Source organism: Pteropus medius, unplaced genomic scaffold (genome assembly GCF_902729225.1).
Source record: "Pteropus medius unplaced genomic scaffold, Ma_sr-lr_union100, whole genome shotgun sequence".
Classification (NCBI taxonomy): domain Eukaryota; kingdom Metazoa; phylum Chordata; class Mammalia; order Chiroptera; family Pteropodidae; genus Pteropus; species Pteropus medius.
Genome location: NW_024340692.1, coordinates 5,388,922 through 5,410,137, shown reverse-complemented (window position 1 = coordinate 5,410,137; position 21,216 = coordinate 5,388,922). Strand labels below are relative to the sequence as shown.

At 34.0% G+C, this 21,216-nt stretch overlaps 1 protein-coding gene across 8 annotated transcripts in view; it reads right to left on the bottom strand.

The window, feature by feature from the left end:
• NFIB (nuclear factor I B) overlaps nucleotides 1-21,216 on the bottom strand; it is a 219,381-nt gene that overhangs the window by 83,997 nt on the left and 114,168 nt on the right. For all 8 annotated transcript variants that reach the window (XM_039876522.1, XM_039876675.1, XM_039876744.1 and 5 more), the window contains exon 3: nucleotides 10,061-10,114. In XM_039876522.1, coding sequence (XP_039732456.1) covers nucleotides 10,061-10,114 — 54 coding nt within the window. The remainder of the gene's footprint in view (nucleotides 1-10,060; nucleotides 10,115-21,216) is intronic.

The window sequence follows — 21,216 nt, the reverse complement described above, 5'->3', positions numbered from 1 at the left end:
TCTAATATACAAGTAGGGGTCCACTGGCTTTCTTTGTATAGGACAATATATCCAGGAAGCTTAGGTTTTTCAGTGATCAGTGATTTTAACCAGCCTGGAGGAAGTCCACTCTTATCTATGATACAGAACAACCCCAGCTTTCCAGCTGTGAGGAGGAAAATGCTTTGCATTATTAAATTGTAGCCATATGCTCCAAAAGCAATCCTTGTAAATATAGAGAGGGAAAAGAATTTAAATTGAGAAGAAACATCAGATGCAGGAAGTCATTGTAAAAAGAACCCGAGATACTTGAGTGAAAGAGCAATGACAAAAACTGCGCAGAGCAGTGGATCTAATCACAATGTAACCTAGGGATAGTTATCACTGAGACCTCTTTTCACATGGGATCTCTAACCTTCCCTTTGAGAGACGTGGATATTAGACAAAGAAAGAAAAATATATTATAGCGGTATCTTCTAAAATGTGACAAATTGCAACCTATTTAAATGCAAGGCCTCCTGACAGTTTTCTGGAACTAGGTGCAGTATAAATTAAGTGCCTACATCAATATACTAAAAATTCACTTGGACTCTATGTTACCTTATGACATCATTTCAGATACACAAGATTCTGCAATATGGTTATCAAGTTAGGAAAAACAAAAGCTTGAATAATGAACTATAGCCCAAGAACTAGTTTTTTTCTCTCACAGTTTTGTGAGAATATTTACTGTGTTTAAATTACACTTATGATTGTGTACTGAATGGGTCCCTGACCTATATAAATGCAAGACACATGAACCTGGAGAAAAGTTGGAGCAGAGGACAAGATGGGGGCTATTGAGCTCTAGCAACCATAACATCACGCTGCAGAGGAAGCCCCCTCCTTCATCAGTGCCCTGATCCCACAGCCCCAGAATCTCTCAGGTAACATCTCTCCCCAAGTTCATTCCCACTAATGCAAGAGTCACTCAAGATTCACCTCCATTATCTCTTCACTCTCTGCCTGCTACCCTTTGTCCCAGCAGCTACAGCTGTCACAACTGCTCGCTCCCAGGGACTCAAGTGTGGCACGCACTATGAGTGCCAGGAGCCCCAGACTCAGTCTTACTAAAACATCTCAACAGAAAGATTTCTCATTTCTTTCTCTTTCACAGCAGTGCATACTCTTAAATACTTACTTTTCTCACTTTATCACAAGGCAATGTACCACACTAAATGGTATTATTTATTAGGGGAAAGGGAGAAGAGACAAGGAGAGAAGTAATAATAATGTAGTGGGAATACCACTGACTTCAAGTTTTGACCCATGGGGGAAAAAATGACTATTTTGCCAATAACTAATTGAGACCTTGGGCAAATCACTTAACCTTTTTGCCCTATTTTCATAAGTAAAGTGGAGAAGTTGGACTCACAATGTATAAATACCAACATCCTGTTTTCTTGAGTTAAATAATGTGTCTGAAAGCCGTCAAGCAAAAAAAAAAAGAAAAAAAGTGGATTAAAGCAGTAAATTTGTCATTTAAAAAAATTTAACTTTCTACTTGTGGGTGAGATTTGTAAACAAAAGTTTACAATATAAAACAGCAATCATAATAGAGACAAAGATGTCCAACCCTGCCTGGGGGAATCTGATAGGATACATGGAATAGTTTGAACGGAAAGGATAAACAAATTTTGCAGGTGGATATGGTGGTCGTGGCAAAGAAAAGAGCATAGCACTTGGAAAAAAAGGAAAAGGAAGGGAACTTGGTATAATTAGTTAGTATCTGAAGAGCATTTCAAACCATGACACAGAATATGAGTACATAAGGAGCAAGCCATCAAGAGCTTTTAAGAAAGTCAGGTTTGTGTTTTATGAAGTGTATTCATTTATAGCATCAGAGAAAGAAAGAATGAGGAAAAATAGAGGCAATTTTAAGGTTTTTGCACAATTTCAGGCATAAGAAATAATGTCTAGAGCCCAAATAATGGTAATGGGATCGGAGAGTCCTTTAAAAGGACAAGATGAATGGATATGTGGCTGATGAGAAAGACAGTTCTTCGAAAAGAACTCATGAGCTACTCTAACCAAGATTGTCTGGGTAGATTCTAGTAGCCCCAACGTGTCTTACACAAAGAAAAATTCAAATCTATTGGAAAAGAAAATGACTTGAATTTTGGAAATGTTAATGGGTTACCCATGGGTCACATAGAAAAACGTGTCCAAAAAGTTGTTAAGCACATGGGCCTGGAACACTAGAAGAGAGATCTGTTCCAAAGGTACACATCTAGGAATAACAAAAAGTGATTGCACCTAAAAGTCATGGGAAAGAGGTGGGTGGGGGAACAGAGAACACAGAGAGAATGAAAGACAAAAATCTGGTTAACTCAGGGAAGAAATCACCACAAGCAAGTGAAAGAAAACACAAAGGTTCCTGGATTACCAGAAAAGCACAGGCAACAAACGCAAAAATAAACAAGTGGGACTATATCAAACTAAAAAGCTTCTGCATGGTAAACAATCAATAGGCAACCTATAGAATGAGAGAAAATGGTTACAAACCGTATATCTGATAAGGGGTTAATCTCCAAAATATATATGAAACTCCTACAACTTAATAGCAAAAAATAATAACAACAAATAACTAATAACCTGATTTAAAAATGGGCTGAGGACTTAAATAGACTTTTCTCCAAAGAAGATATATGAATGGCCAACAAGTATACCTTAAAAGGCTCAATGTCACTAGTTATCAGGAAATGCAAATCAAAATCACAATGAGATATCACCTCACACCTGTCAGGATGGCTATTATCAAAACACAAAAGACAACAAGTATTTGGAAAATGTGGAGAAGTTGGAATTCTTGTACACCGTTGGTGGGAATGCAAAATGGTGCAGCCACTATGGAAAATAGTATGAAAGAGCCTCAAAAAATTGAAAAAAGAACTACCATGTGATTCAGCAATCCCACGTCTAGGTAGTTATCAAAAAGAATTGAAATCAGGATCTTGAAGAGATATCTACACTCCTATCTTCACAGCAGCACTATTGATAACAGCCAAAGTGTGGAAACTACCTAAATATCCATTGACAGGTGAATGGATGAAAAAAAGGGGGTATATGCATACAGTGAAAAAAAAAAAGAAAATACTGTAATACCTTGCAACGACATGGATGAACCTTGAGGACATTATGCTAAGTGAAAGAAGCCAATCATAGAAAGACAAATGATGGATGATTTCACTTTTATTATGTACCTAAAATTGTCAATATCATAGAATCAAAAAGTAGAATGGTGGTTGCCAGGGGTTGGGGGCAAGGAGGAAATGGAGAGTTACTAATCAACAGGCATAAAGTCTCAGTTAAGCAAGATGAATAAGCTCTAGAGATCTGCTGAACAACACTGTGACTATAGTTAACAATAATGTATTATTATACACTTTTACATTTTTTAAGAGGGTAGATCTCATCTTCAGTGTTCTTACCACAATAAAATTTTAAAAAAAAGTTCTTTACAGTAAGGGAAAAGTTTTAAGTAAAGCATGGTCAACTGAATCAAATTAACACTCAAGAATATGGAAGCAGAAACAGAATGAAAAGGAGTCACTGGACTCCTATGATAAAAAATCATGAATTTAATAAGAATCACTTCAGTGAGGACAGAAGCCCAGTTGCAGGAGAAGTCAAGAAGGGATTTTAGAGTATTTTATGTCATGTCATGATAAAGAAGAGAGAGGTGGGACACTTGATTAAAGAACGTTGTCTGAATGAGGGGCAAAGATGCATTTTTTTAAAGTAGGAAATAAATTGCTAGGATGAAGTAAGCAGAACAAAGGAGATATACGGAGAGGGCCAGGAAAAGTAAGAGACAAAAAATTTTCAGTGGAGACAGAAGAGTTGGTGGCTTCAAAAAAGTAGTAACACCATGGAAAGGCAAGTGGGAAAAATATTTATACAATGTTAACACAAGGACTAAGAGATAAAGTCTTGCCAGAGGAAAAGCAATCTCTAATGAAACATTTGTATTATTTCTCTTATCACTATTAAAAACTATGTAACGAAATTTCATTTTATATTTCCTTAGATGTCAAAACGCTTAGAACAAAATTGACTTTATAAAAAAATTACAATTCTATTTCACCATGAGACCTGAAAATGCTTTTTGCCTCTTTTATATAATCTCTAACATTCTATGCTTACGCTTCGTATCTTGATTTGTAACTTTGTCTCTGCCATTGTTAGTCTTTAGGAGTGCAGGGTAAAAATCCAACACGCTTCTCTTTGGTTCAACATCGAATGATACTTCCTTCAAGAAGTTTTGATCAACCCAACTAAAACAGAAAGTAGGATAAAAAGCCCTCACTTTTACCAAGCCCTGCTACTTGTCAGGTATGTTCTACCATCTGATGCTTACAATTACCATGGATATAATTGACTGCTGAATTCCAAAGAAGTTGGCTAATCTGCTCATGCACCTCATGGTCCTTATGATCACTGTAAAACATAAGCATTGATTCAGGGGGGAAATTTAATTCTAAAGTTAGTGTTCTATAGAACAGTTCTTTCTGGACTGTTTATTGTTCTTAGTGTGGAATGATGTATATTCCCAACTCCCCAAGAACAAATGGCTGTCTCTACTCCTTATTTTAAGCTGACTCAACATTAGTTGACCCACACTCTATCTCCTAGAATGTAATATTTAATCCTGAACTCAGCGAATAGTGGGCATTCAGTTATATTATTTGTTGCCTAATAGAGTGGGTGATTGGGAAGATATGGAAAAAATCTCCTTTTTTTATAACCTTATAGGATATTACTAAATTGTCTTTTTTCCCCCAAATTAAATATTATAAATAATCAGGCTAGAATCATTGTAGAGGCGGGACACGGTGCCAATTGCTATGTGGATTAACTTTTGAGGAGTGGGTTGTACACAAGTATCCATAAGGTAGCCCGCAAAAATAAGCCGAGGGCTATGTGTCTTTGTTTTCTTAAGAGTAATTTGTGAAGAAAACACTTTCCTCATCTTCTCCTGCTTTACTCTGAATTCTACCTTAAATCTGTGTATTTAAGAACTTTACAGAATATGATGTCTTCAAAAAAGTTAGAGGATAAAAAAGAATATTTCTGAAAAAAAAAATCTGTTAGGAAAAAATATCCTTTGATTTTAGCACTGACTCACACCGACCTCATTCTCAAATTACTTAAAAGCTTTACCTACAACGTCAGGTCTTACCACAGTTAACCAATCCTTTTAGTGTCTTTCTATTTATACTTTTATGAATAGAAAGACTGTTTATAGGCTGTTGCAGATTGTTTAGTGCTAAAATTTAAAATTATTTCTAAGTATCATGAAATAGTGCATTTTCCCCCATGAAAAACATATTGATTCTGGTAGATACAATAAATGAGGATATGCAAAGGGTATAAACTTATTAAACAAGGAGTAAATGGGCTGCGATTAAAAATAAATTAAATTTTCTTTTTTTTAACTCTGAACACCATGTTCTAAGATAAAACATATTCTATAAGGTCCTTCAAGGCCAATATAAATTTACCTGCCTTTATATGCAAATAGTAAAGAAAAGCATTTTATTATTTCTATCACTAGTAGAGAGTATTATCAAGTTTGTCCCAAATTCTAAGTTTTAGGGAAAATAACAAAGTGAAATATTAAGTAAATATGGGCCCTAGTGATCTCAACAGATGACAACCAAAACTACAGATGCTGAACTTATTTTCTTGATAATTGGTTGGTTTTCATTAGTTTCATGACAACCCTTTGTTGGCTTCAGTCTCAGTATCTATAAAATAAGGTTGGGGAAAGAACAATCTCAAAATTTTTAAAACTTAAAGAATTTCTTAAATCCAAGACAGATCTATCGCTATAGCTAATAGATACTCCTTGCTTAATTTATTCAGTTATTTCTTTGGTTCCATCTTTGTTCCAGAGAGGATATAAGGCAGCTTATTTGATATACACCCAATATATTATCCTCATGGTTCCCAGAGGTTTCCTTGTCAGACTACATGCAAAAGTCAACACAGAAAATAGCACAAGCACTCTATAAAACTTGCAAAAAAGAAAAGTAGAATAAATCCATGTCATTCCAAGTAAGAAAGCTAGGGTTAATGATACTTAGAATACTTAGAAAGTTTACACGATAGAATTTACAAATACTACCCTAGGATTCAACGTGTCTGTTATATTTCTAGCCAAGTGAGAGTGTCCCACAAAAGTACAGCCTTCCTAAACTTCAAAATGAAGTATCAGTGTCAAACTGAATTAGAGGCAAAATTTGACTTCTATTTTTTGGGGGGAGGAATTTAATTTTAATTTTAATTTTTTTTTTTATGTAACTGAACATAAACATAGGACTTCTAGATTGCCTTGTTTTCCTTGGATATTAACCATTCTAGTACTAGACAAATAACAGATTGGGAAATCTAAAAGGGCACAGCCCAAGAAATGTAGAGACACAAAATAATATAACAAGTCAAAGATAATTTTAAAAGATTATATACCAATCACACATTTCATAGAAGTGGCAGTGCAATTTTTAATTATTAGAAATAAAATCAAATCTGAATATAATATAAGTCCCTAAATTAATGGTTTACCCTCGTTTGGTCCAGAACAGTCGTTTGCTATAGTTGAGAGAGGATGCAGTTCTCTTGCTTAGAAGGGATTAATCTGATGTTCAAAAAGATGTAACTGAACATAAACATAGAACTTCTGAGCCATAAACAAGGGAAATGTGCATCACAAAAAGTGAAGTGGCTCCATGCTTCTTGACCAAAACAACAATGTGATATCCTCGGGTGCCATCAAATCTTTAGAGTACCTTAGCCCTGAAATTGTTATGGAGCCTATTCCCACCATATAACAAAGAATAAAAACAAAATATTAAGTCATAAATAGTATAAAGATATGCCATGACATAGTATAAAGATATGCCATACTTAAATGCTTTTTAAAATAACAAATATCAGATATCCCACCTCTCCAGAATGTGCTGTTTCTGTTTGCCTGTGTTTGATTTGCTCACTAAGTACTAACTCCAATCAAGAAACTCAAGTTAAAAACTAAAAAACTATCTGTAGATGTCCATACTACAGTTTGGAGAACTTTAAGGTCACCCTCCACAAGTTCAGAGGAATCAGCAAGGAAGTGGTCTCCATGTCAGACAGTCAAATCTGATACTGGAGAAAAGCCAAGCCAGAGTGGGTACCCAGTCTGTGGGGAAACACATGCATCTGCATTTATAGGAGGATTTGGATGGGATTCTACCTTCATGTCAACAGTAGGCAACAGATTTCAAAGAGCCTTTATCCCTAAAAGAGCTTGAATTTTTGCTATTTCTTCCCAAGCTGTTAAGAAATAAACAGGCGTAGATGGTAGCAATTGCCATGGGTTGCGCATCTCCCAATGGAAAACTACCAGTGATAATAAAGTATTGGCAATCAAGGTGATCTTTTTCAAAAGTTTAGCTCCTCTTTGTTATAATAGTTAAAGCAGCCAAGTGATTTGATTAATTCATTGCTTATGGTAGAAGATTGAATTTTCCTACAAAAAGACTATGCTTTCTCCAGATACTGATACTCAACTTTGGAGATTTCACATTTTAGCCAAAGCTAAAATATAGAGATGAAAAGGGCCTCCTAAAGCTAAATTATGCTCTAAAATACCAAACATGGCTAAACTTATGAAAAGAGCTTTTAATAAGTATTACTTATCCCAACAGATTGTAAATCAAAAAAATTAGTAAGTTCTGATTTTTTCACATTTCAAATTAGAAACTATTCTATGGTCCTAGTAGCTTGATATATTTCACAATGTTATAGAATGAATTCTTAATTTTATCAAATAGAATTCCTTAATAATCTCTATGGTTAAGGCCATGATATATTAATATACAGAGCATGTTAAAATGTTTCTGAAATCATCAAAGAAAATTCTAATTATATTGCATTTAATTTTAGTATTACATGTTTAATGATATTCTACCTCTGAAAAAATTACAATCCATGTATGATTTATATATATATATATATACAATATTCAACTAATCTTATATGCATTTATTTACAACATCTGAGTTTTAGGACACAGTTCTCAAAAAAAAGGTTTGATTTCCAAGAAAAATTTATAAGGAAAAAATATCAGGTGTTCTACCTTAACTGTTTCTGTTTGCCATATTATATGCAAACAGGTAGAATAAGCAATACAACACCGAATGTTGCCAGAGCAAAATTTAGCCAAGCTTCTTGACAAATATTGAAAAATCAAATTTTGACTATAACTATTCAAAGATTGTTCATTAAGTTCAAGTAGAGAACATTTTTAAGGATCTTAATTCTTTCTGTACATGTTCAGAAATGCATTTCAAACAACATCTTTATTAATTTCAAATCAAGCTGTCATTCAAATACAAAGAACATACCCTTTATTTAGTCTGACTTAAAATAATTTAGCAACTTTTTCTATTAAAGGTTGTTTTTTTTCCTCCCATTCTTTGTGAGTGTGAGGGTTTATAAAAAAAAATGTTTGGATACAATTTACTTTTGGCTATCATGCTACATAGGGAAAATATTAGCCAACTAAAAAAAAATTTAGTAAAGTTAAAGATATCACAAGCTAATGAAATTTTCTCAACTTCAGAAAATTTCTGACAAAATTTATTATATTCTAAATAGTTTTTCTTTTTGATTCTAATTTCTTAACCACACAAAAGTAAAATAAATTAACTGAATTTTATATTTAAAACTGTTCAATTTTGTTAATCTTTTGTAATCTATTTGTAATAATGTTAAATGATTTTGATGAAAGTAAAGAAAAATCAACTTAGTATACATTTTAAAATCTATGTTTAATTAGGACATTTTACCTTTGAAGTATATACTACTTTTGTCAAACATGATTTTGTATAATACAGAATAAGTTAATATGTAGTTAGAAAAGGTAATTTTTCTAAGGTAAAAATAAAGAGCAAAATACATTTGAGACTCAGAATGAAAAAATATTCAGTTTTGACTTTGCATTTTTACTTGAATAATTATGTGCCGTATCTTTCTAACATAATTTTAAAACAAGACTAGTCTGACTTATTTTCTTGTAGTTTTAGAGTTCTTCGGATATTTCAACCTCATGTTAGCAAAGCACGATGACAAGGAAGATTAAACCATTAAGGCCATAAAACCAAGTGTACCTGAGAAAACTTCTATTATTACTTTTTATAATTTTTTTTTTTGGGGGGGGAGGTTATTTTCAATGAAAATACAGATGAAATTATCTGGAGAGGTAGAGGGCATGTATGGTTAGTTTGGACTTTTTTGTTTGCTTTGTTTTGTTTTTGTTAGTTTATCTTAAGAGTACTATTTTACCAAAGGCACAGATATAAGTATGATTTTTATAAAATAATAGAAATTCTTCTTTGTACTAGTTTTATCTCATATGAAAAGACACTTCCTAAATCAATATCAAAATTACTATATATGTTCAGATTTAAGAGCAATAAAACCGTGAGGACAGCCAAGTTATAAAAGCCTATTTTCAGATCTGGAACAACTTCTGAAAATAAAGAGGGTATTTGGCATGCATTATAGTAAAGGAAAAGTCCTACTTTCATTATTTCCTGATTCTGGGAATTCAATAAAAACCTTACGGAATAAAAACTTGTTTGCAAAAATCCTTCACTGAAAACACCATAACACCTTATAATAAGAATATGGAAATTTTTACTTATTATTTTTTCTTGTGCATTTTAAAAGAAAGATTAAAAGGTTTTTTGGCTTTTCAAACAATGACTTTTAGCACCTGAAAGGAATACAACTAAAATACATATATATTCATTTTCAAAAAAAAAAAAAAAACCCAACAAAAATTAAAACATTGGTGATTAGGTAAATAGTGATGATGCCAATATAGAAGTATTTGCCACTGAGAAGGACTCACACAGAATCACATCTTGTCCTGACCATACCTGCCTGCCAGAACGAAATCGGCAGCTGACCAATTATGGGGTGTTTATCTATACAGTGGTACCTTTGTTCTCCAACAATGTCAGATTGCAAACGTCCTGGAACACATATTTACCTGGAGGATTCTTGGCAGGATCATTGTGGCTTGGACTTCCTGATTGTCCAGAATCTGTAGAGAAATCACAGAAAATGTTTTCTTCTTAATTTGTTTTGAAAGAATTTCACAATCCTCAGAAGGACTTTAAAAATGTTTTTTAAGATAGAACAATGAAGTTGAGTGTTTAAATAAAGTATACTTTCCCAAGCGTTTATGCAGTGACATTTTATTTATCAAACTAGGTCAATGTCTGCAAGTATTCCTACGTCAAAATTGAAAAAAAAAATTATAAATCTATAATATTCTTGGGGTAGAGCAAGGCTTTTTGAAACAAAAGGTTCAGCGACAAAGGCGGTTTGAAAGTTGGACCTGTAAGTAGCAATATGAAATAAAGCAGATAAATCCCCTAAGATGCAATTTGAGTATATTTAAACATGCTTTAAAAACCTGAAAGTTTTTATTCAATGACCAAGATACACCAAAATGAGAGTCCGTTTTTCCAGGATTTCATGTGCATACACACATATCCACTCCAATAATCCCCCAACCTACTGGATGCAGGCCCAGATTTGTCTGCATTCCATAATAGCAATCGATTTGCAAACACCAAGAAAAGCATAAATTACTAGATAGAAACCATCATGGCTTTGTGGAGAGCAAATTGTTGGATCAATTTAATTTCCATCTGTGATAGACAGAGAGACTCTACAGATAAGGAGGAAGAGATCAATGTTCTATATCTGAATTTCCTACCCTGCATTATTCCTCCTTGATGCCACAGAAATAAACATGAATGCTACACTACTGTTAGGCGACATGCCTTTCCTAACTAATTCAACACTGTTGTAAGCTCACTCCTTCTTCCATGTCTCCTCTTCATTTTATCTGTCATCTGCCACATATTATTATACACTTACTTGCAGGTTACTTTAAAATCTGCTTTGATTGGTTCTAGTATTTAAGTTTTGTATCCTCAACTAAATGGTATGGTAAGCAAAGGCAAAGATTCTGTCTAGTTCTTTTGTATCTTCCTCAGTGTGCCTGCCATTCATGGCTGTGAATACACTAGGCTTTCAGTAAATGCCAGAGAAATGGATGGCTTAGATTCAGCAGCATTCTTTGCTTGTCTAGAAAAGGCAATTTCAAACTTGATAGTGAATTTCAAAAAAACTTGATAGGTGGGCACAGACAAGGATCTTCCCTGAAAACTTGCTATTGTACCTAAACCAAGGGAGTGATCCAGATTTTTTTTCAGCAAAAAAAATTATGCTGTTTTTTGTTGTTGTTGTTTTACCAGGGTAATTCTGCTCTTCCAATGAAGGTGATTAACATACTGCGATTGCTGCTCTACCATTCAATGCAAGGACATCCTGTTAATTTCTTTCTGTATAAAACTCGGTTATTTATTTATGACCTTTGCCTCATGCCTGCTAACTAAATTTAATGCTGAGCTAAGAATTTTACCCCTTCATCCTATTTCCTTAATTGTCTTCTTCTTTTTGCCCTAGAACAGTATTTATGAAATCTTAGCAAATATATTTAGTGATCCCATATTATTCTTCAATAAATTTTTGACTTCCCGAAGTAGAAGTTAAAAAAAACTGGTAACAACTACTCCTGCAGTTGAATTCTGGCTAGGGTCTCCTGCAGATAGTCAAAGATTTGGGTACTCTCTATATAGCTTGTCTCTCACCTCCCACAAATTCTATTACTTGTTCTGGAATTGAGACAAGATTCAGTGATCAATCTTTCTCTATCTACATTCCTGTAAAAGATGGTACAATATTGGCCACTTTCCAGGCGTGGAGCATGATGGTTATATAAAAATAATAAATTATATTATTCTGCTACAGCCTCAGCTATTTCTGCCTTTCAGAGTGCCTCTGACAAATGGCTCTCAGTATTGATACTACATTGCAGTTTAATTTCTCAAGTGACTAATGTTTTGAGGAGTTCCTATTTATATTAACACATGCACTGACCACAGCCTCCCCATGTTTTTTCCCCTCCTCTAACACTACTCCACATTTATGGAGGTCTAGATGTATATCCCTCAAGATGGCTAATGTCATCTTCATGATGACACACCATGAGGCAGGTTAAGGTTGTCATCAGGGGACAGAAGTTGTAGACTCTACATGAGCCTTAGCATGTTTAGTTAAATCAGCTTCAAAATGGCACCACAGAATTCTTTCTCAACATCTGGTTGCTGAAATTTAGTCTAGTAGAATAAAGAATGAAGGTCTCTTCCATTCCTAAGAAAAGTACTCAGTTAAAACAGTGGCACCCCCTGTGACCACAACAGCTCAGTTGGGAAACCCTACTCTTTTCTGATGCAAATTACCCTTTTCCCCCATTTCCAATAATTGCAGACCAACTCCTTCAATTGAGGGGAAAAAAAAAAAATTACTTTAAAAAACCACAAGCATTTGAGGGAAATCTGAAGTAGACCTTAAATTTGAGTCACATACTTGCTTTTAATGAGAATTCCACTTTCTAAAATGATCTGGCATTTACTGGCACACAATGGCAGATTTTCCCTTCATACTCCAAATTCTGTGCCCTCTCGTGAAATACATACTGGCTCCCAAAAACATAGAAGAGGGAGGGCCTCCTCAGGGAGAGAGCTAGAAAAAATTTACTTTTCAGACTGTAAATTCTAACACTATAAACTCCTCTTAACTCCTATGTCACCTTATATCGGTCACTTAATTCCAACTTCTGGAAAAGGAAGTAACTAGGGAGTCGCAGTTGGCAGAGAAACCAAAAAATGAACTGTTATTGTGGTTAACTTCAGAGAAGGAATTATTCTGACCACATCTAAAATCCTTCCAATTCACCACCTAGGTCAAATTACTTTATACCCAAAGGTTTTATTTAACCACTTCCATCATTAGCTAAAGTCGTGTGTGTGTTTGTGCATGTGTGTACTTAATATGTTATAGTGAATCTTAGTTCTGTTCCCCTCTAGAAGTACAATCTTGTACAAAATTACTTAACTTTTAGAGACTTGGGATTTTGGTTTTTAAAGCTGTAATACTACCTACGTCGTAGAATCACTGAAAAGATTTTATTACATAAAAGCATCAAGCACTGGTTAGACACATCCTATACAATCAATAAATGAAAGATAATATTAAATATAGAGGTCAGGTTCAAAAAACGATGACTATTTTTAATGAACTAACCATCAGAAAGAAAGGGAGAGAGAGGACATGACTAAATTCTGTCCATCCCTAGAACAAGCACCTAAAATTGTCTGTGGTGAATCAACTGAATAGAGATGAGTATGTGCCCTCCTGAGAACTCCCATGTGAATTCTTTAGTCTCATTTGCCCCAAAAGAAAGAAGTCACTACTGCTGCTGCGAAGATCTCAGGAGCTATCATATTCAAAAGGCAGCAGATGTCAGCCATTTGATGAAATTTACCTTCCAGAAGACCAAAATCTCTGAGGAACAAGGCTGGTAAGAATGGGAGTTGTGAGTCACCCGGCATACAGGGTCTACAGTCTAGAAACAAGGTTTTGATACAGTGGAAAAATCAGAGAGGGGAATGGGTCTTGAAGGCAGCAGACCTAAACTAGTCCACTATCATTCCCTCTACATTTCATCTTGTCTTCCTTGATCGCAATCTCTATTTTCTTCATTTCTTTGTTTGTTTCTTACTGACTTGACTGAACGTAATGTAGAACTGAAATATATTTTCTACTACATACTTGTGAAAATCTCATATTCCCCATTCCTCAGTTTTAGGTGTGAATCAAGCATATTATACTTCTAGGAAAAAAAAATAAGTTAATGAAGCCATTTCTAAATTACTACTTTTTAACTAAATCAATTCCTCTTCCCAGAGGTTACAAATTCTCTAAAAACTTATTTTAAAGGTTCATACCCCAACACGGTTCATACCCAAAGGTTCATACCCTTTACCAACTTTTCTTCAATCTTTTCGTCTATTATTACAAAGCAGCCAATCTTTTATGGCTCTTCTAATATCTAAACTTTACCTTAGGAGGGAGCAGATTTCCCTAATGAGCCCATTTTATGGAAGGCCCTAAGATACTAAGTAATCTAAATGACTTGTTCAAAGTTAAATGGCAACTATTGAAATGTATATTCTCTATATGGGACACCCATTCAGACACACTGCCTCTTGAGTGGTTATAAGGAAGTCTTAAAATTATGCAAAGTCAAATGATCTTTCAATAGATTAAATGTTTCTGGGAACCTTACCTTCCCCTAACTTCTTACCATTTAGCAACACATTCAAAACCCTTTTCACAAATTTAAAACATCTTTAGCTATCCTTTCCTATATTGGAAATAATTATTATCATTGAAGTCAATACATCAATTGATGCTTTTAAGAGAGGCCAACTCTAAATCAAATTTAGTTTGAACTCTCTCCACTGAACAAAAGAAATTCTAATGTTTTACTGATAGTCTGGTAGAAGTCCAATAAAATGTTTGTCAAATATATAAGATAATAAATAAATAATGACCTATTAAGTGTTTTTACTGAGTAATAACTTTCTGGGGGGAAGGGAGATGAACTCAATTATTATTATTATTATTACTTTAAATTTTATTTTATTATTAGTTTCAAGTCGAACTCAATTATTTGATGTGGGCAGATCATCAAACATGAAAGATTTTTTGGAGGTCATTAATGCAGGCGTCAACTAAATGCAAATCAGTAAGATTTATGGAACTTCTATATTTCAGTTGCTGCTATTTGGAACATAATAGGTTCTCCATAAATGCATATTAAATTTCCATTTAATTTACAGTAACAACTTTAAAGTATTGTTTAAAGAAGAATATAAATTCTATGCCTTATACAAGCTCAAAGGCTGTTCAAAGAGATAGAAATGTATAAAATTAAAAAAAAATACAGTGTGATAGATACTATAAATGAGTATATATCAAGGGGAACAACTGGTTCTTCCTTGAATGGATGGGCAAGGACATGTTATAAAGGATATCAGAGGGAGGTGGTGACCTTAGGAACAGGGTCTTGAAAATGAACAGATCCTACAACTGTCCAACATATATCCCACTCTGCTACTAAGGTAATCATTTTAAAACCCAAAACTGATTAAGCTACTTCTCTGCTAAAACTCATACATGTATTCCAAATACCCATAGAAAAAACTTCAATTTTTTTAGTGTGCCATTCGAGGCACCCTGATCTGGCCCCAAAACTTAGGCCATACCTTAGCCTTTCGGTTCTCCACTGTCACCTACATTTGATGCTCCTGAGTCTTTGCATGTCATGTCTCTCTTTTTTCTCCCTTAAGTCCTCCATGTTAAAATCATCTCTTTTAGATTCTGAACTCTTTGAAGGCAGGGATGCTTCCCTAGTTAGCCCTATAGGCCTAATCTTTGGTATAGTGAGTTTTAGTTGAGTAAGTCAAATGAATAGAAAATGACTGTTCCATAAACCACAAAAGTGCACAAAGAAGAAAGACTGGGCACCTTCTGTGCAGAAACATACATTAGAAGTCAAACAGACAAACTTTTGATGACAAAGAATGGGAATCGATGCACAATTAACAGGGCTAGGTCTCGTGGCCCAATGGTCTCAGTTATCCTCCCTTACTTTCTGAAGGAACATTTGGAAATGGGAGGGGGTAGATATAAGGAACTAGTATGAGTCAGAAACTGATTTTCGGCTTTCTCCTACAAAGGGAAGAAATGTTTGTGGAGGTCCAGGAAGCAGACCCCGAGTGTGAAAGCAGGAGGACGAGAAGCTTTTAATGAACTTTTTATGTAAGCTATCTTTCTCCTCCAAGGTCAAATTTATTCCAGGAATTCTTCTTATTCTCCGACACTACAATGTGAGTATGAACAGGAAAACTAAAACTTAGAAGCATAATTTTAATCTACAGTCATTTTAGTACAAAGAAGAGACTGAACAAGCTAACTTATCAGTTCCCATCTGCCTTTAAAATTCTATGATTCTATAACAATATAGCTTTTATATCGAGGGATATCAAAGAGTAAATGAAACCCACACTGCAACCTGTTAACCTACAGATAGCCTTTTGCTAGAACTAAAATTAGTCATCATGTGATAAAGGGTTCCTTTGTCATATTCCTTTGCTTTAAGCAGGTAAAGAAATAGCCCATTGTCAACTAAAGAATATGAGATTTTTTTAAAGGCTTAGATTAGTCACCCGTCTTTCTCTCCAAAACCCTATCGACATACTAAAGTAGTGTATTTTTACAAATTAAATATATAGCATGCCAATAAGAATCACTTTAGAAAGAGAAAAGTCAAGATGCAAGAAATAAAAACTTGAGGGAAGGGATACAAATGCATGCATTTTATAACAGAGACACCTAAAAGAAAGGCAAACATATCCATCTTTTTATACGGGAGGAAGAGAGAACTATTCTCCTTGGGCAAACTTCACTCTCCCTCTTCTACCTCCCACTGTTGTGCCTCACTCTTGGCAGTCTACTTTCTACAGTGACTGATTTCTCTGGGATTTATAGTGAGTTAGCTTCATGTAATCACAATTCTGACTACATAATTTGCCATATTTTTCTTCGGCACAGTTAAAACACTGTACAGCTTTGGTTATAATGGAGGACTGCTTCATCTATTGGAGTGACATAAAACTATAGTTTTACAGTATTTGCTCTTTTCTCTATTAAATATTTATTAGACTAACACAAAGAAAACATGGGAAGAAGACTAAGTACTTTCCTTGTCTCTTATGAGCACGTAAATGTGCAGGAAAATACTTGTTCTCTCGCTTGCTCATTCCCTCTCTCTCTTGTCTCTGTCTCTCTCTCCGTCTCTTTCTATCCCTCTGTTTCTCTCTCTCTACCTCTTTCCCTCTCTCCCTCCGCCCCTGCCTTCTATTTCTGTCTCTTCGTCTCTTCTCAATTACATTATACAGCATCCACTTCATTGCAATACTTGGCTAACCAGCCATCCACGGAAAGCATTAACTCTGTCACTTTGTTAATGGAGTCCTTGCTGGATCTGTACCCCCTTTCTTTAAATACAGTTCTGAGCAGGAAGAGAAATCTCTCTAAATACTTTTGGCAGAACTAAAATGATATTCTTAAGACGTGGCTTCCTACATATTTTTAATTATGCCTTTTCATCTATAGTATTTCCCACCAGAAAACTCAAAACTTTAGATTTCCCTTACTGTTGGTTAACATTGATTTTAAAATATATGTTCAATATTGCAAAACATTATTTTAGAGGATATTGCTATGTTGAGGTTCCTTACAGATAAGTAACTTAATTAATGAAAGAAAAACACAGAACTAGAGAATAGATATGTAATGTATCCTCTATTTCTTATCCTCACGCATTCCATCTAGCTCAATTATTGAATTTTCTTTTAAAAAGTGCTTCATTTTTTTTCCTGCTTAATAGGGAGATTAGGTTCATACCACCATATCTCAAGGATTAAAATAAGGATTTATTTGGGATCAAAACCACAATTTGTCCACAAGGAATTAACTGAAAAACATTGGCCAGTAAAATTTAAGAGAAAAATATCACATACCTGTAGGAGAGCAGATCAAACCTACTGACCAGTGCGGATACAAATACTTCTGCATAAAAAGTGTTAAACCTCCCAACATCTCTGACCAAAGGTTTGCACTGCTTCATTAACTAGCACCAAAACCCCCACAAATGAAAGCAGGGATAATCGTATCTGACCTTTCTGGCCTAAGATTAAGTTCAATGACTCTCTACTGATCCAAGGATTGAGTGAACCAAAGGTCATGACCAGGATCATCTACACTTCTTGCTTTCAAAGCCTTTAGCCTATAGAATGAAAAGAAGACAGCGTACTGGTCATTGTCCAGATTGCTAACTTTCTACAGTGTGTTTTCAATTAAGTAAATAAAATGTAGTAATTAAATCAAGATTGCGTAATATGTTTTTGATTTGTAATCTCATTTAAATTAATTAACTGACTCAATCCTTGTTTAGTTTTTAAACTGGCCTAGTTAGGAAAGAGTCCCTGGGAGCAAATCCAGTTTTCTATCTTTAAAAACAAGGCAGAGCAATCTGGCATACTTAAAAAAAAATTTTAAATGCACCAGCAAAATATAAATACAGAGGCAAGGGTGTTAGTGTAGAGGAAGGAGGAGTTTTATGGCATAATTTTGACTAAAAAAATAGTTCTCGCACTACAGAGAAATAAACCAAAACATTATTTATTCAAAACATTTCTTTTCCAATTTTATGAAGATTGCATGTTTGTTGGAAGCAAAACATTTCCAGCTGTATTTTAAGTTTCTGAAGAGAGTTGTAAGATTTATTATCTTTCATAAATGCTGCCCATATCTCATAATATTAGATGAACACGCCACTGCGTACTTTAAGGAACAATTTGCCAATGCGCTCTGCCACATGAAAACAATGAAGTCCTTTCCAAAACCCAGCCAGATCCAGTAGGAAAAGATGAGATGAATGTTCCGTCTTTCCCATCTGGGAGACATTGTGGATTTTAGCAATACTATGTAATATAATTTTTTTTTCCTTGAAAACCAAGAAACGTGCATTTTATAGCAAGGTATGTAGTGCAAAGAGAATGTTGGTGAAATATGAATCTGGAAATGAAAACCAGAATGTCATCGGACTCAAGAACATAATTATAGAGGCAAATTGAAAAATTGATGCAAAATTTCAACATACACCAAACGCAACGTTTATGATTCTATTAGCATTAATTTTTCTCTTAAAAGGAAAGCATGGGAAAATAGATGCTCTTTTACCTCCAAAGTCCTGAACAACACTTGTTACATTGCCTGGCACAGCCACTTATCTGCTTTATTTTGTCCTGGGGTCTTCATGCATTATTCTAAATCCTGCACATAACACATTCTTGCGTACACATGGCCCTTTTGTGCTATGTTGTTTCTTCTATCTCCCCAAAACTTAATACAATATGTATATCTAGATTAAATCCAGACACAAGACTTTCTAATATTTCATTGGCAATCTTTCTTCTCAAGGAACAGGACATGTTTTCTCAAAACTGTCTGGAGAGTTAGAAATCCTGAGCTCCATTCAGTAACTGCCAACCACTTGTACTCTGACCCTTAGCAAACCACTTCATGCCTGAAGCAGTTTTCATCTTGCCCAATCACTTAAAACTGGATAAGAAAAAGGTAAGAGTTTTTAAATCTTAGTCATTTGCAACAGGATTAAGAGAGAAAAAATTAAGTTCACACAACAGTGAAAATACAGTCAAGTATTTGTGGGGAAAGGCTAAGATATTTTTTAAAAATATACTTTAATGTTTAATTCTCTTCCCACCAAAAAATAAAACCCCACCTAGTTAGTTCTCCTCTGTTTTCATTCTATATACATCGCCTTGAAAATACTAACAACATAGATAATTAAAGGACTGGATTAGTGTCCAACTCTCCTATTAGATTGTAAAATTTATGGGGGTCAAGATACATGTTAGCCTTTTTCACTGTGTAGCATAATTCCTTGCATATATGCTCAATCATGTTTGTTAAATGAATAAGCACTATTTTACAGTGAATAAGAACTTGGCTGGTATCACTTAAAAAACTTTTTATCTTCCTCAAATTAAAATTAAATTGCCAGTAATGCTAATCATAGCTTTTATTTGTTTGGTTATCTACACATTTTCTATTTCTTAAATATCTACAACCTATCTACAAATAGAAATTTAACAGTTGATTCAGTCAATGACCAAAAAGTCATATTCCTATTGTTTTCAGTGCTCATTTTATCATAGGCATGTGTTCCTAAAAAGAAATATTTTACTTGAATAGATTTCTACATTATGTTAGATAAAAAGATATTTTGCCAAAACACTAAAATTTTTATGTTTAAATCATGAGTTTGGAGAAAAGAAATTAGATGTTTGGTGTTTTTTTTTTTTACATACCCTATTAGTCATACATGTATAATTAATAACTAGCCCTTGCTTTATCATTAAATCATGGCTCTTAAGTCTATGATGATATATTCATATAAAAATAAATGCATATATTTAATCAAAGGTACATAATAATTAGCAGAGTAATAGAGTAAGACAAAGATAATATATTCTCTACTAAGGTAAAGTCGATTGGTGTATCAGACATTCGTTATTACTTTTGTTTATAAAATAATTTTATCATAATATTGGAGGAAAAAAAAATCAGAGAAGTCACTTGATGAAACAGGAAGCTTGCTGATGTGGCAGATAATGGTATTAAATGTCCTTAACAGTTCCTTGATAAGTGGTTCAAAGAACTTCTGTTCCCATGTTTTCAAGGCAAAAGCTAATTTACCAGGAATAAAAACACTTGAATAATGCATCATGTGAACTAACATTTTTGAAAAAGGATAAAATAAGGAAACAAATGAGGAGACAGTAACTTCCTCCTACAAATTAAAACTATGCATGAGAGGAAAATAACTCAATTTTACTGATAAAATAAAAACAAAAAATGGCTAATATTTTTTCTTCTTTTTTTAAAGGTCAAGATAATTCCAATAAGTGAAATAATGTTTCAAAGAACTTTGAAAAGTTTACAACCAAACAGAAATATGAAGATTTGTCATAATTTCATGGGACAATATTCCTTCAAATGGCCTTTTTAAGAGGAAAGTTAAAAAAAAAATACAGGTAATTTTAACCAAGCATAATAAAGAGCCTATTGTAGAAGCCTACCATGGAATCCACTGTTCATTACTATGGTTATTTGGGAAATGAGAAAAATATAATGACAGGCATGTCCACTTGCTGTATCCATTTTAATGAAAACGAGAGTATAAGGGCACAGAGCTATGCACCATGTGCTCAAAATTGCTCCCATTTTGTCATTTTACTCAGTTTATCTTTAATAGAGATTCAGATAAACTCGTGATTCAAAAATCTCAAAGCTAAATCTGAAGAGTATAAAAAAGTACAAGTTTCTGCATAATGTCCCATCTATATGTCTTAACCCTGAATGGTATCAAACCTATGTAATTTTATATATCAAATGCCTTCCAGATGTGACAAAATTTTAATACAGACCAACTTCAAGATTTTTTTACTGCAGACTCATCTCCCATGCTCATAAAGATTTTCACTGCACAAAACATTGCATATGGCTAATGTTCAATTTTCCAAATTGATTATTATGTTGACATTTCAAAACTGACATTGCCTTCCATTCAAAAAA